This window comes from Arachis stenosperma, chromosome 6 (assembly GCF_014773155.1).
Source record: "Arachis stenosperma cultivar V10309 chromosome 6, arast.V10309.gnm1.PFL2, whole genome shotgun sequence".
Taxonomy (NCBI): Eukaryota; Viridiplantae; Streptophyta; class Magnoliopsida; order Fabales; family Fabaceae; genus Arachis; species Arachis stenosperma.
Genome location: NC_080382.1, coordinates 64944224 through 64961478, shown reverse-complemented (window position 1 = coordinate 64961478; position 17255 = coordinate 64944224). Strand labels below are relative to the sequence as shown.

The 17255-nt window shown below is 35.0% G+C and overlaps 1 protein-coding gene across 1 annotated transcript; it reads left to right on the top strand.

The window, feature by feature from the left end:
- The first annotated feature begins 7969 nt into the window (after positions 1–7969).
- On the top strand, positions 7970–14872 carry LOC130935071 (casein kinase II subunit alpha-like). Its single transcript, XM_057864631.1, has 9 exons — positions 7970–8358; positions 8547–8676; positions 9645–9839; positions 11288–11445; positions 12848–12938; positions 13116–13181; positions 13725–13807; positions 14173–14305; positions 14394–14872. The coding sequence occupies exons 1-9, from the start codon at positions 8018–8020 to the stop codon at positions 14451–14453; spliced, it is 1257 nt and encodes a 418-aa protein (XP_057720614.1). The 5' UTR covers positions 7970–8017; the 3' UTR covers positions 14454–14872.
- Positions 14873–17255: the final 2383 nt, after the last annotated feature.

Here is a 17255-nt window from a genome sequence, read left to right as displayed (position 1 = left end):
TTGATTTCTAACGCTTTTTTTAAATTTTAAAATATCCTTAATATTTAATTTATTCAAAAAGTTAAAAATAAAATTAAAATAAAAAATAACATAATTATCTAAATTAATTTCTAAGAATTTTAAAAACGAATATTTTACTCCAAAAAAAATTAATATACAAATCAGTTCCTAGCGATTTCTTCTGTTGGACATAATAATTTTCAATCTGGCATGATTCACTAACGGGGGACAAAACAGTCCCTGACAAAAAGGACAAAATAATTTTTGGTAGCTTTCTTCTTTCTCTTCTTTTCCGTTGCCATCATTATCTCTTCAGCTCAGAAATCATTCGGACCAAAAGCACATGATGATGTCATCGTCTTTGCACACGGTGTTGTCTCTGTTAACGATTATAATCGAGAAATCCAAAAGAGAGGGTGGTTACAGTGGAAAGAGAGGAATGAAGGACAATTCAATTTGAGGAAGAAAGTGAGGGTGCAGGAAAAGAAGAAGCGTGAAACGGTGACATTTTGGCTTGGGTTAAAGCTGTTAGTGGATTGTACGGATACTACGTCTTCGGCAAGTTTGCTGCCAATGGTGGTGTGGGTGATAGTGTTGTCTAATATGAGGCCACGTGTTGTTGCAGCATCCTAGGCAGGGAGGGGCATTGCAAGTGCCGCAGGAGGTGAAGCTGGCAAGGGAGCACTGGGTGGAGCCGCAGCGGACGGACAGTAGGTGGAGGAGACGTAGTTTTTGTCGCAGTAGTAGTCAATGAGATGACCAATGCTTTTGATCTGAATGATTTCTAAGCTAAAGAGACGTCAGGCATTGGAAAAGAAGAGGAAGAACAAAACTACTAAGGACTGTTTTATCCTCCGTCAGTGAGTCACACTGAAAAATGGATTGGAAACTGTTATGTCCGACAGAAAAAAATGCTAAAAGTTAATCTGTATATTAATTTTTTTAAAACTAAAATGTCTACTTTTTAAATTTTTTGGAATTAATTTGGATTATTCTAAAATAAATTAATATTAAAAATATTTTTCAAATTTTTAAAAAATATTAGAGACAAAAATTAAAATTTACTCTCTATTCAAACTCACATATTTGGATATCTTCTTAAATAATAAATGTGCAGAAATGACAAAATATTATAATATATATATATATATATATATACCATTTGTACCCATGAACTTTGCGAACGCTGACAAAAGTACCCATAGAAGAAGAAAAGTGACTTTGTACCTATGAAAGGCTGGATCCGTCTGTCGATAGTATTCGAACGTCATTAAAACGTTAGCTCTATTTACTTAATGGCCAACATGGCATGTTAAGTGCTTACCTGGCTTTGAATCAGCAGTCTGATGTGTCCAAGCATGTTGTTACCATTATAACATCACTTAATTCCCTAATTTATCATCAACTGTTTCCCCAATTTCAATTTGAAAACCCTAGAATGTCTAGGAGAAGCGGATGTTCGAATGGAAGCATCAGCGAAGAAGGGACTTCGTCTTCCAAGAGGGGTGAAGAGAAGACTTTGTTTGGGAGATATTTTTGTGGACAGGATGTGGTGTTGCTACAATCTGGAACCTTAACAAATCCTGGGAAATGGTTCGTAAGGTGTCCTCTATGGAAGATAAGTCTTTTTGTTTTTGTGGTTCTGTTCAGATTAACTTATTTGTGAACGATTCCTTATTCCTCCCTTTCACGCTACAGACGATAGATTGCAAGTATTTTGTATGGATGGATGAGATTAACGGAGGATGGGAGGGACTGGTAAGAGCCCTTGTTAGAAAAAATCAAGATAGCTCCTGTGGTAACCATGAGGTCAATGTCACTGGGCAAAGAAGAGAGATTCAAGAGAATAGTGTGAAGATCTTGTTAAAGATAGGAAAGCTCCAGGGTGAAATTTGAACTATTAGGTCATGGATTATAACAATTTTTTTTAGTTTATTGATTTGTGTAGGCCTAAATCTACTCCAGTTAATCAATATGTAACTGTGTGTATGGTGTATGTTGTCCTGGGGTCTTTTTGTGCAGCTATTTGGTTTCAATGATGAAGAACTTCAAAGCTGTTTGGTTTCGATGATGATGAACTTCAAAACTCTGTTAATATATTCAGTTGTTGTGAAAAAAGTCAAGTTGTGTTATGACATTAATGTCCATGATTGTTAATGTATTTGATATCTGTGATATTGGAGCTAACACAATTTTGACAAAAAAGGACATATAAATGTCGTGATTTGACAAATCTAGCCGGAAACTTGGTATTGTATACTAAATAGCAAAATTGTAACCTAGAAATGGAACTAAATATTCATTCCATAAGGTATAATAAACCTTGACATAATTTTAACACAAGCATTTAGCAACAAATTCCTCAAAACAAGTGTATGAGTCTGATGTAGCAGTAGCAAATCAAATGTACCTAATAGTACCAATACAAACCATGAACATGAAAGCATCAGGTTGTGAAATATAAGCTCAGGCATAAGTTACAAAAAAACCATAGTTCAGAGTTGATAGAGCTCTCATTACAGTAAGTCCTTGATCAAAAAACAAAGTCACACTAGAAATTCCTATTTGTTGGGTGTGGAGTTGCTGCTGCCACTAGAAACCTAATGTTGAGCAAAACCGTCGGCTAGAAATTTTATCTCAAAATAAGATTGGCGTTGTAAGTATAGTTCCAAACCCACAAGTAATGCTCAAATCAAATGTCAAATTCGAAAGAAATATAAACCGAGAGTATTTAGACTCTCGGGTCGTTCTCCCTAGGAACGCAATTGAAGTGTTACTTCATTGGTTGTTAAGGCAAAAGGGGGTTTTCAAGCAAGAAATCGAAGATTAAAAGAACTAAGAAATCAAAGAACTAAGGAATGAGCAAAATTGTGAATTAATGCATAAAAGAGACCTTGGCTTGGGAGTGAAGATCCAAGGAGTCCTATCATTGCCATAACCACAACTATGGTAATTGTCATGAGTCAATCTCGCCTAGTCAACCCCAACCATCGAGGAGTAAGTCAAGCAAGCATAATTGACCTTAATCTTTAAGTCCTAACCAACTTATCAAACTAGTTGATAAAAAGCTAGCGTCAATGGAAACAAGAGTCAACTAACTACCCAAGAATCACCACTAAATGTCGGACATTATGACTCTAGTATCCTAGGAACTCAAACCACAGGCCAAGGTTGTGGAAATCTATTCAAAACTTAAAGTTGGCATTTTCACAAACACCTTGTGTGCATAAAAGTAAAGTATGGAAAATTGCAAAGGAAATTGGAAAGCTATAACCAACTATCAACAAAACCAAATATAAACAACAATCAAGCATAAAGAAAGCATAAAACACTAAATTCATCAATCAAAACTTCAAGAACTCAAAATTGCAAATATAAACAAAGCACTTGAACTAAGAAGAAATGAAAATAAAGACAATGTAATTAAAGAGGAAATTAAGAGTACTTACAAAAGAGTTGATCAACATCCAAAATTAAAGCTTGCTATAAAATGCTACAATTGAAATTGCATAAACCCTAAGAGAGCAATGCTACACTACTCCTACTCCTATGGAAACTTCCTATACTACTACTACATAAATAAAAATGAGCTCCCTTGCTAAGTGTTGAATATCCCCTTATATAGCACTTCAATTCAGCAATTCAGCCTTCCAAAACGGGCCAAAAGCCCCCAAAATACGCGCTGCACGTGTTTCATTAATAAAATCACGTGTTGGGTCCTATGCGGACGCACAGATGTGTGCGTCCACACACTTTGCTGTTTTGGCTCCTGTGCATACGCACGGGTACTTGTGCGCACGCACACCTTGCTGTGTGTGCTTTTCCTTGTTTTCTTCATATGTTCTTCCTTGTACATGCTTCCTTTCACTTTTGCCCATCCATTCTTGCCTTCAAGGCCTGAAATCACTCACAAACCATGTCACAGCATCGAATGACACAAAAGTGGGATTAATTTGCTCTATTAAAGCACAAAATTGCATGTTTTTACATTTAGGATCAAATTGGAGACAAAACACAAAAGTATGCTATTCTGGTACTTAAGTGTGAATTCATGTGCTAGAATCCATCCAAATTGAGTCAAAATATACCATCAAATATGGACTCATCAAAACTCCGTTGTTGTTGCTACTTGAAGATGCCTCTGGTGGTGGGCGGAACCCAGGTGCTGGCCATCTGCCTGCTGTTAGAATTGTGGATGGTGGAGTTGGCATGAATCGCATAAATCTTGTAGTCGTCCCTCGACTTGCACCATGCATTTTTTGTCTGGTAACTTTTGGAGGAGGTTGGTTAGTTGGTGATGTAGGCCTAACAACAGAAGGTTGTGGTGTGGTAGGCGTTATGGGAGTAGGTTGTGGTGGGGCAGGTCTGAGGGGAGAAGGTTGTGACGGTGGTGGCCTCTTAACGTTTCTCCTCCTAATTGATCTCTTGGACATGGTTGGATTCATGATAGGTCTAGGTGGCACAAATGTAGTTGAGAAGTTAGAAGGTGGAGGTCTTACTGCCATAGGTTCTTCAGAAGAATTCACACAGTTCAGATCATCAACATTCACCTATAAATAGGTAATTGCATTAAGTCAAATGTTTAATGCAAGATAAATTTATCTTTATGCCAATAAGTAGAAGAAGAGAGTGCATATAAATAACTTACATTGGGTGAATCTGAAGCTGATGCTTTAGCATCTGCTGCCTCCAAAGTCTCTTCCCAATACATCTCTTGCTCTCTGGCAGCATCCTCAAAAAGATCATCAACAGCCATACCTTCACAGTTGTTGCTGCTACACCCTGATGCTGACTACCACTACCTGCTGCAGCTCCTCCGCTAGCCATAGCTTCTTTCTTCTTGTCACATCTTTTGCTGTTATGACCAGTCTGAGACCACAGCAGCAATAATTGCAATTTTAAATTTTTTATAAGACAATCAATATGCATAAGTAAACGAAGGAAACATTGAATGTTAAGGTATACCTTCAGACAATATTTATATTTAATGGGGCCATATCTCCTCTTTGCTCTATGGGAATCAGGATTCTCTCTAGGACCATCTCTACGACTATCTCTCTTTTTAGTATGTCTCCCAATAGGTTTCCTATACACAGGAGGCAACAATGGATAGTGATTTCTCTTCTCCCAGTATTCTTGGCTTGGGACAGGTTGAACTATCCACTGATATGCTAGGTTGTATGCTCCCATAGTAAACCAGTTGTGAGCAAAGACCTCGGCCCTGCGATTTTGGTATGCAATGGCAGCACAGGCATGCCTACATAGAAGACCAGTAAGCCACTAGCATTTTTCATCATAGCAAATAGCTTTGCATCTTGTTGAATCAATCCTTGGAAAAAAAATACTTCTTCCAAGATTAATATTGAACTTTCTTACAGCTTTCTTGAACTGTTGCAGAGTCTCAAACTCTATTTCAAGCTCCAGCCTCACCTCCTTAACAGGTGCATCGGCATTGCCCTGTGGAAATGACCTTCCCTGGTCATCTTCATCACTTCCAATGCTGTGGAGGCCCTCTGACTCATAGCAATGAACATTAGATTCATCATCTGAATATTCTCTCCTATCCACCGGAATAAATACTGATGGAGGTTGATTTGGATCTGTATTAGGGATAAATATTTGTCCAGTTGGAAGGGGTCTCTTAGTATATCTCCTTATCTGTTTTTTCCTACTACCTCCAGTACCCTTCTCTGTGTTGTTATTCTGTGTTTCTGGAGCATTTACTGTGGCAGATGGATTGGTAGAAGGGGTGTTGGTTCGGGGGGTTGAAGGTGGTTCAGGCATGGATTGGGAGGAGGATTGATTCCGTGGTAAAGGAACATATTGGGTGAGCAATTCGTCTTATGGATCATCAGAGGTAGAGGGTGGCTCTGTGTATGTTGGTGACTTTGGCTAGGCATTGTTGTCAATGTTAAACTGGACAGATATGTCTCCTAAGTTTTCATGATCAAGAGGAATAGATGTTGTTGGAACTGTGTTTGGTGTAGTAGATTCTTCAGATACAGGAACTGTGTTTAGTGTAACTGGAACTGATGGAAACTGGCTGGCATCTGCTTGGGCCTTTTTCTGTACCATGGGTCTCCTCTGTAATTTGGGCTTTAGTTTGTACCCCTTCTAGTTGAAGAATTCTTCTAGGACATTTTGCCTTCTTTGGAGTTGGAGTCCTCCTAACACAAACTTTTCTCATCCTCCTTGATGGAGTAACATTAACCTCACCAGGTGCTTCTATAACATCTGCTTGGCTAATGAGGTGCTCTGTGTATAATTCAATCTTATGTCCATTCTCCACAGCAGCTTCATACATCTTAACAACATCCATGTCAAGTCGCAGAAGCCTCAAACCACCCTCAATTTCCATTCCAGGATGTAGCCAGTAGAAATCGGAGATGATTGGATACCCAGTGTCTTTCAGTAGGTCACTAATGAAGAAGCCATTCAGAGTATCCACGTTAACTCTCTCCACCTCAGTAATTTTATCTTCTGCATAACACAACTTGCCATCCGACCCCCTTTCAAGTCTACCTCTATGGTGTATTACTAACGTGATATGCGTAGTTGTAGCCATTTCTGTCAATAACAAAAAAAATTTCATATATTCTAATATTACCCAACACCCAAATGAATGAATCATCAAAAATTGAATGAACCATCAATAAACATAATCAGTTTATAACATTACCCAACACCCAATTTTTTTCAACTTTAAGACATGAATAAAACATCAAAAAATGAACAGTCCATATCAATACACCTATTATTGTATATGCTCATTTATGTTCAAGAACACATGAGTAAGCAACTCAGCAATTCACTAAACAAAACATGGTATGCACTGCTATAAATTTCACAAAAAATATGATTAAGAGCTAAAATCTGCACAAATTAACCAAACAAATTCACCAATTTGGTGTTCAACAAGGACATTCAACTAGCGCATAACCAAAGTTTAATCACAATCATCATCAAGAAGTTTCGAAAACTGCATATTTGTGAATTAAAATGCCTAATGAAACAAAACTTAAGCCCTATGCTGATCAGACATAAGGTTTAAATCAAATACTCCATTCAGGCGATATATCAAGCATGTGGTGTGCAGCAAATTCAGACAGCATATTTAGTTCGATGTAGGCATCAAACAACCCAGAAAATTCAGCCACAACAAACACATTCAATCCAAAACACAGAAATCATCCAACTTAACCTAACTAGATCACTAAAACAGAATGAAAAACAATAAAAATAAAGAAAAGAAAGACAGAAAAGTAGGGGAAGGGAATGGAACCTGCATTGATGAGAGGGAATGACGAAGAAAGTAGGCGAGGCGGAGGAGTGGTGGTCGCAGCGGCACAACAGTTTGCCGCCGTTGGTTGCTCGCCGGATTGGAAGATGCGTAGCAGGGGCTGTTCGCGCAGAGACAGGGTGACTTCGTGCAAAGGAGGGAAGAAATGGGGAAATGGAGAAGAAAATGGAAGAAGGATTGGGCGATGCTGGTCGCCGGTGGTCGTTTCGGGTGGACGGAGGTGGTTGGGCGGATTGGTTGGTCGCGTAGGGTTCAGTACGTGGTTCACGTCTCTCTCTTTCTGCTAGGACATGCAGAAGGGTGGTGAGGAAGAAGATGGAATGGCGCGACGTGCCTCTAACGTTTCTCTCTTTTTCTTCTATATCCACCTGGAAGGTTCTTAAAAAAATAAAAATTAAAAATCAAAAGCTAGGTAAGCATTTAACGTGCCGTGTTGGCCTTTAAATTAACAGAGCTAACGTTTTAATGATATTCGAGTACTATACTACTATCGAGAGACGGATCCAGTCTTTCATAGATACAAAGTTACTTTTCTTCTTCTATAGATATTTTTGTCAGCATGTAAAGTTTATGGATACAAATTGTAGTTTTTCTTTTTTTTTTTTTTTAAGGGAAAAAGAAAAGAGAGCTCGAAAATTGAGTCCGAACTTCGAAGTCCAAAGTCATGAATCATCAAAGTGGTTTTAATTCTGTTTTTCTCCTCGAATTTCGAAGTAAATGGCCATAAGGCCCTTCCAGTTCCAACAGACCTCCTTCTCCTTCTCCCTCTCGCGCGACGCGTTGCTTTCTCTCTTCCGTACTCCTCCTTCCCTTCGCTATCCCAACCTACCGCGAGCTCTTCCTCTCCTCTTCTTTCTCACCCGCTTCACCTCACGCGCCGCCGCCTCTACCTTCCGTCGCCCTCCGCCAGCACTCGCCGCCGCCGAAACCCTGGCACAAAAGATTGGCAAGTCGACGCGCCGGCCCGGCGCGTCGTCCAAGGCAAGGGTTTACGCCGACGTCAACGTCGTTCGCCCTAAAGAATATTGGGACTACGAAACCCTCAACGTCCAGTGGGGGTAAAGAATAATCCACTCTCCTTATTTTCCTCTCTTTAATTTTCAATTTCGATATCCCCCTATCCTCTTTATTATTTCTAAAATTTCTTTGGATTTTGCAAATTGTTGACAACAAAAAATTAGGGTCTAGTTATTTATTTTCCCCGTGGTGTGTGTTGATTTCTTGTTGGTTTTTTTGCGAGTTGCAGGGAGCAAGATGATTATGAGGTGGTGAGGAAGGTGGGAAGAGGGAAATACAGTGAGGTGTTTGAGGGTGTTCACTGCACCGATAACGAAAAATGCGTCATAAAGATCCTGAAGCCTGTGAAGAAGAAGAAGGTTAGTGATATTCTTGTGTGCTTTATGCAATTTTGAATTTTTTTTTTTTGAAATATCTTGTTATCGTTTATATCATTCAACTGGGTTTGTTGTTAATATAATAATATGGTATAGTAATAGTATAGTTTTGGCCACTTAATATGTTGTAATAGTGGAGATAGATAGTAAATATATAAAGGCTAAAGTATATAAGTATAGACTATAGAGTATGTATAAGTATGTATAATGCAGACATTGGATTGCAGTTGGAAAGTTTCACTTATACACTCACAGACACAGTTATTTTTGGGGGATAGGGTTTGTCAGAATCACTCAAAATAATTTTACTTGATCGAGATGTCAGTTGTATCCCTATGGCGAGTGGCTGTAGAAAACGTAGTGGTGTATATGTGTTTTCTTCTATTTCTTTGTAGGATAATGTATTCAGAGGTGGCTTGAGATTCTATTTCAGTTTGGATAGTTATACTATTACTTCTGTGTGGGGCATTTTAGAATGGTAATATGTAGTTTCAATTTAAGCGTGATCTATTGCTTAGGTACTAGAGATTTATCTGAAGTCCTTGATTTAAATGGTTCTTCGATAATTTAATACTGATAGTGATTGGACAAATTGGTGTTATAACTATAGTTTGATGCATATAATTTTAGCCAACTCCACCTGGTTAGATGAGCCGATGAGTCATGTTTTTTTTGGCTCTTCTTAACCACTGTTGCCTATGCATCTTACTGCCTATGGCATTGTGTCTTCATTCTTGGATTTGACTGTCATGTAAGTGGCGTTGTGATAGAGGGTGGTTCAACTTTCCATTTGTTCACTTGGAATATGTATGGTCTAATAGCAAAGCTTCCTGGTGACCGGTTGTTAGTTATTTAGTTGTGTTTGAAAAATACAATATAATTTGCCTTCCATATGCTGATTTTGTATGATGTTCTCAAAATCTTATATTTGCTTTGCATTTTGAATGCAGATCAAGAGGGAAATCAAAATTTTACAGAATCTTTGTGGGGGGCCCAATATTGTAAAGTTGCTCGACATTGTTAGAGATCAGCAGTCAAAGACCCCAAGCCTTATATTTGAATATGTTAATAACACTGATTTTAAAGTGCTTTATCCCACATTGTCAGACTATGATATAAGATATTACATCTATGAACTTTTAAAGGCAAGTTTAAATCTCTCATTTTGTCAAAGAACATGAACATCTATTGCTATCATTTGTTACTCATTATGTTATTTTTTATATCTCTCTGGTCATGACATATTAAATGCTTCATTTGACTTAGAAATATTAAGACTTAAGCTGTTCTATTCTGCATCTCATTTTGCACTGTTCTGTGAATACTGTTTATATAACACTTTGTACTATATATTTGGTTGGTGGTGGTTGTGCCTTGCCTTAAATCAGTTATCATACCAAAGAAATATGAGAGCAGTGAACCTGCTTTTCTGAAATTCTGTCATTAAAATAAGAGAAATATTCCCCGACTAAACTTTGTTTGATATCTTTGTTCAGTTGGAGCGTATTTCTCTTATTTTAATGACAGATTTTCAGACAAGTAAGTTCGGTGCTCTCATATTTCTGTTGGTGCTTTTTCCCCCTTGTGTCTCACTGGATACAAGATATTTTAAATTGGTTGGTTGTTATGTATGTGAATTTTTCTGTTAAATTAAACCCTATTTGTTAAAAAAATAAAATAAAACTGCTGTTAAATGAAATTAGAAACTGTTCAATATTTCTGCCGATTGCTGTAGAGATTTGGTGAATACTTCTGTCTTAGGTATAGTGAAGATGAATGATCCATTTTGGTTGTCTGATCTTAATGATATTAATATACAAAAAAGGGATGAATTTTGGTTGGTTTATTGGGCCTGATTTCTCGCATTTGGTTTATGTCATATAAGGGGTTTGTATAACTCAACTATGCTCCACTTCTGTTATTGCAATGCTTTGATGCAAGTACTCTTCCCTTTCATGATTATAACAATTAAAGAACCTGTTTCTTTCTCATTGAATCATTTTATGAAGCCAGGCTTGCATGCAAGGGATTCTTTAGCCATTTGTTCCTCATGTGACATACTTGTAACGCCAATGTCTCTGATTATGATTCTTCAACTTAAATTCTTTTTATTTCTTGTTGATCATAGCACATTTGGTATAACCATTTTATATGAAGAGTATTTAGTACTGCGTACATGACACCCTTGGGTGCGACCCTTTTCCGAACCCTGCGTTAACGTGGGATGCTTGTGCACTGGGTTGCCCTTTTCTGTTTCGTTTTTTTTCCCTTTGTGCAAATTATTTATGGGGTATTCAATAATGATTATCTTTGATTCGGGGGAGAGGTACATGTCATTAAATTTCATCAACTGTTCTGCAGCAGCACTAAAATATGAAGTTCTGTATGTTGTGCATCCTGCAAATTTACATATTCTCACATATAGTCAAACATGCTGTATATCCTGGTTTGCATTTGGTGTATGTATTGAAATTGTGTTACTTAGTTAAGTTTGTAATTTAAATTTGCATAAGGTTTCTTGACCAATGCAATTTTTTCCAATAGTTTTTGGTCATCAACTTAGAGGTGCTAAATTATTTGAAGTTTCTGCCAGGCACTAGATTACTGCCACTCTCAAGGAATTATGCATCGGGATGTAAAGCCACATAATGTGATGATTGACCATGAGCAGCGAAAACTTAGGCTTATAGATTGGGGGCTTGCAGAGTTTTATCACCCTGGGAAAGAATATAATGTTCGCGTTGCGTCCAGGTTCTTATACGCCTTGTCTTATTTGTTACTTTTTCAGATGATATATCAATTTTAATAAAGTAATCAATTTCTCCTGCTATCCACTATTTGCAATTATTCCTTCTATAAGCCATTAGAATGTCTTGTTTATATGTATGCCAGTAAAATTAATACCACTAATTCCAAAGGAATAAGTTGATCAAGTTCCAAGCTTATGAGGATTTCATTTGGTTTTGCTACATTAATACCAGATAAAGTAAAATTAATACCAGATAAAGTGATATTTGGTATGATGGAAACTTGAGTATGACCAGAAAGGAAAGGGTTTTGGATCTTCAAAATTTGGTGTGCTCAATGCTAATTTTAATATTTTCGCAGGAATCCTTAAGCCATCTGATTACAAAGTTCAAATATGGAAAACTTCAGAATAGTAGTCATCTACATTATTACCAGTGAACTATTGAAATAGGCACTTATGTTTTAACTCTGTTTTATTTTTTATTTTTTTCCTTCTCTTTTTGATGTAGTAGTTTTTACATGTACTTTTTAAAATAATGTGATACTTGTTTAAGAAAATTAAAACTTGAACTGAAAGACAAAAAGGGATTACTGGTGCCATATTTAAAGGTAAATGCATCTGAAAGAAAGACTTGTTGCTTCTTAGAAAATAGGCAATGCAGGTTTAGTTATTGATGGTGTTTGTTTGTTTTAATAAAAGAGGGTATATATTTGTACTACTTTTTTGGATAAAAGAATAATTTTAATAAGATGTTGAGATACAAGATAGAGAATAAAAAATCCCCTATAGAGGAGTAAACAAACAAAATATTTATCTATTAATCATAGCTTTCCAATCTATTAACATGTTTAAGAGGGAAAGCTCTCTTTACAGATGATGAGCTTTACACCAGGTAAATGCCAAATACGTAATTCTATCTCATATGTTTGTTCTTTATAAATGGACTATAGAAAGTACTCCTTCCTTCCCAAGTTTGCAGTAACACTGGGGTTGAGGAAATAATTCGTAACATTTTGAGTTTAGACAAATTTGAGTGTACAAAATCACCCTTATTACTTATCCTATTCTTATACTTTCTCTATTTCATTTAATAGGTTTGTGGGAAAATTAATTAATTGATGCTTCCTATATTATCTATTTGGGACCAAATAAAGTTTAAAAGTATTATTTTTTACCAGAGGAAGCATGTAGTTGATTTGAAAAAGGAGTTCAATTGATTTGGGACCAAATAGAGTTTTGAAAAAATGGACAACTATATTATATAGCTTAGTATTTTGGTCAAAAGAAAACTGAACAAAAAAGAAAAGAAAAGAAAAAAACACTACTTAACTCAGCAAATCCCCCATGGTGGGCTCTTCATGTTGTCATTCAAAATTGTGATCTTTATATGTGCTTTTCTTGTAGATATTTCAAAGGCCCCGAGCTTCTTGTTGATCTTCAAGACTACGATTATTCTCTTGATTTATGGAGTCTTGGTTGTATGTTTGCTGGAATGGTAAGAGATGCATATTGTACAAAATTATTTTATTTTATTTTTTAAATATTTACTGTTTATGCTCGGTCCTCGGCATGTAAAACCTTATAATCTTTAACTAGGGGATGTATTAATATCGTCTTTGAAGACAGTGTATAGCTTGGACTCTGCATTTACCTGAGTTGTATGTTCTTTCAGATATTCCGGAAGGAGCCATTCTTTTATGGACATGATAACTATGATCAACTGGTCAAAATAGCCAAGGTAAGTGAAGACTATTAGTGGTGTTGGTGCCAGATTGTGTTGGTTCTGTGTCTGGGTGAAAAAGAATTTCTGCTTTTGCTCTGGGACTTTTGATGTTTTTAATTTGTACCCGACTGATTCTGACTATGGATTTTGTTCCAATGCATATGTGTGATGTTCTGGTCTATTGTAGTCCCCCCTTAATTTTGTTGCCGTTTTCTTTACTATTTTTTCTTTGTACTATTGCTTATCTCAGTGGTTGTTCTTGTTATGGAATAATCTCTTTCTGTGATGTATTGAAATGTCAATGGGTTTCAAAAGTCTCTTTCCTCTGTTCAGATCCTATTTTTGGAAACTTATCTAAGTGTGTTGCTAGTTGCTTGTTTTATCTTCTGTTGTTATTCATGTTTGTGAAAGTCAACTGGAAATCCGAACTAGATTTGGATCTGCAAAGGATGTTCACTCATATTGTTATCTATATCATGTATTAGATGCAACTTGAACATTGAATAGATTGAGATCAAGAATGTAGATTGATCTCTGTTCTCTCCTCCACTGCTATAGGTACTCGGTACAGATGAATTAAGTGCATATTTAAATAAGTATCGCATAGAGTTGGACCCACATCTTGCAGCGCTTGTTGGGAGGTTTGTTTATGTTCTATAATTCTGTATAGATGTTGCTTTTGTTCATTCAAGGGTTTAATTTGACCCAGAAAAATTAGTCCCGAAAAGATGTTTTTATTACTTAATAGTACCTCAATGATCAATGCTGTTTTAATTAGTCATTTCTATTGGTGTTTTTCAGTATTAATAATGAAATGACTATTCATGGATTAATTTGCTAGCAAAATGGTCTTGAGACTAATTTGTGGGGTCATTTGGATCATTCGGGTGCCACTTGGAAAATAATAATTTTTGGGGTTTAAATTATCATTGTTAATATTTTGAGGCTCAAATTGGAGCTTCACTCGTTCCAACCATTGTTAGCTAACACACTAATATTGCGATAGGCATAGCCGAAAGCCATGGACAAAGTTCATTAGTGTAGAAAATCAACACTTGGCTGTTCCTGAGGCTATTGACTTTGTGGACAAGCTACTACGGTATGATCACCAAGAACGTCCAACTGCAAAAGAAGCCATGGTAAAACCTGAATTGTTCAGTATATCTGTTTACTACGCAATGACTTGTGAATGTGTTACAGTTGTTGAAATTGTTTGATGTTACCCAGGCCCATCCTTACTTCAACCCAGTCAGAAATGCTGAAAGTAGTAGAAATCGAACAGATTGAGTTGCTGTCATTTGTTGAAATATGGTGCTTTCTCTTTGGTTGAGACGCGTCCTCTGGATGACTGAGATTTTCCTTCTGATGGAACTGTTTAGGAGATTATGCCTTGTAAAACTTGAGCTTCGTTAGCATCTTCTCTTCGTGTTTTCTTGTTTTTGCTTGTTTTTGTTTTCTCTTTGGTTTTACCCTGTCAAATTCAGGTCTTAAAAATCTCATTTGATTGTGTGCTCATCCTAATTTGGAAAAGTATTCTTGATTCAATTTCCGTAAAGTCGTATGTATGTTTGATTCAAATCTCAGTTGCAGATTTTCTGGTTGTTTGGTAGATGGTACAGCATTACTAGGTTTTGAACAAGTTCCAAGTTTATGAAACGTCGTAACCTGCAGCCATGGAATGTTTAATTGCCTAGCTACCTTTAACATTAAATCTACATAATTCAAAATAACTTTAAAAATTATGAATATTATCATTATTATCTATTTATTAATTTATTTTATGAAGATATATATTTTAATACAACTTTTATTTTTCTTTTTAAATTGGTTAGTTTATTCATGTTTAAGTAATTGTTAGAAGTTTGAGATTGGAAATGAAAAAATTAGTTTAATTGTCATTAAATTAAGATAGGGGATTATGTGTATGATGTAAGTTATAAAATTAATAACACTAAAGTTTTAACCTTTGTAATTTATCATTTTTTAAACTTTAGATAATTATTTTCTTAAAATGTCTATTTTTTGGTTGTACGTTGTCTTTTTCAGTTTATTAAGCCAAAGGTAAATTTATTGCGAATCAGTTTCATTTAAGTGTTTTGTTGGTTGGTTTTTCAAAAAAGATTTTTTATCTCTGAAATAAAATAAGAAATAATTATTTTTTCAAATTCGATTTTTCAACTAATTTTTTAAATATAATATTTTTTGGTATTTAAAACAAGTTTGTCGTACCTTCTGCTGAATTTCTATATCTTTATCAGATTGGGTGAGAAAAAAAATTAAAAGGTTAATAATGATAATTATTATCATTTATAGAGTACATAAAAATATACAAGGAATAAGTCAATTTTTTTTTGGAAATAGTATTTTTTTTTTAATTTGTAATAAAAAATTCTTGTTAAATGACTTATTTTTATGTACCTGTATATTTTTTGAGACTATAATATATTGAAAAAAAGTCACACTTGTTGTCCGTGTATTTTTGTATATTCTTGTATACTGTTCAAGAGGATGATAATGACTTAAAAATTGAAATTTCTGAAAATTTAGAAGATGTTTGTTGGGACGGCGAATTCTATAAAATTATATAAGAGTTGGACAAATTTTAAAAAAAAAAAAATCATATTTTTAAAATTAAAGTTGGAATATTAGGTTCGAAAACAAAAATAACTTTTTTTTTATTTCAGAAAAACCCCTTTGTCAAAATGTCTATAATATATACACCTTTGTATTTTTTCTTTGTTACATGACAGAACCGTGACATGTGTAATACCTTAAAAAGAATAGAAAGGCTGTGAAATCGAACATAGGTCACCCAAAACTATCGTGACACGGCTTATAGGCTATAGCAGCTATTGTCTTGATTTTTGAAGAAAATGACAACTTGAACCTTTTGCCTTTCTTTTGATCTATTGGAATAAAAATACATGCATCATTGTACTATAACAGTGTCAATCGTGTGTCAATCTTTTATCCCCAATACCTTGGTCCCTTAAAATTATTATTGTGGACAAAAGGTCCCTAACAATTATTTATATCGTCAATTCTTAAATAATTGATCTACCTCACCGAAAGCATCCTTAGAAGGGGATGGACTGAAACTGAAAGGGGTAGAATAGTAGTATTTTTTTTGGTGTCTAGTAGAATAGTAGTATACCACCACAATGATGATCACTTGAAAAAAAAAACTTAATTCTTAGTTCAATGTAATTTTTATTAAATATTTTTGTTATTTTTTCTTTCATATAATAACCATTGGAGCATTAACACTATAACTTAATTATTAAGTACAGGAATTTTAATAAATAGTTTTACAATTAATCTTGGTTTTAGGTTTCTTAATTAGTGTACAAAATAGCCAAAATGACTGGTTATGAACTGAAGATAGTTATTAATTATGTTATTAGAACTAGTAAAGAAAGATAGTTCAACCCTCTTACGCAACTCAAATCTAGTGTTTGGGATAGACCATAGATGTGTATTCTTATAAGGCCCACTTTGGATGTTTCCTTATATTCTGCGACTCGCTGACCTTAAACTTGAATTGCACACTTTTATTTTGGCATTTTCAGTCACCACAAATTCCTCGCGCCAATAATAATACACTCATTTCCTCATTTTTCAATCGGATTTAAATTTTTTAAATTTTAAATTTAATTTTAAAAAATAAAATTTGATCTATCACTATTTATTTAATAGATAGAACTAAAAGAATATATAAGAGAAAAAATAATTAATAGTAAGAGATCTCATTTTATCCTCTAAAGTAAAAATCTAAAATTTAGAAGATCCAAATTCTTTTCAATCACTATTGGAATACAAAGTACAAACAGCACATTCTTTTTAAATTGATTTTACCTTTGTTGTTATTGTAATATATATGATTTTGATAAACATTATATTCTTCTCCAATAATTATGGACGAAAGATATTCATCTTTTCTCTTTTATTTTTTTGTCCATAATTATATATTCATATTTCCAGTATACAACACAACTACACATATATAGTAATATTTGAAATGATAAATATAAGCTTTGCCTTTTTTTTAAAGAAAAAATATCATTCAAATTTGTTATCACTAAAAATATG

Coding starts and splice junctions, on each gene's coding strand:
- LOC130935071 (XM_057864631.1), top strand. CDS start 8,018: ATGGCCATAAGGCCCTTCCAGTTCCAACAGACCTCCTTCTCCTTCTCC. Junction 8,359..8,546: donor ACCCTCAACGTCCAGTGGGG/GTAAAGAATAAT, acceptor TGCGAGTTGCAG/GGAGCAAGATGATTATGAGG. Junction 12,939..13,115: donor GTTGTATGTTTGCTGGAATG/GTAAGAGATGCA, acceptor ATGTTCTTTCAG/ATATTCCGGAAGGAGCCATT.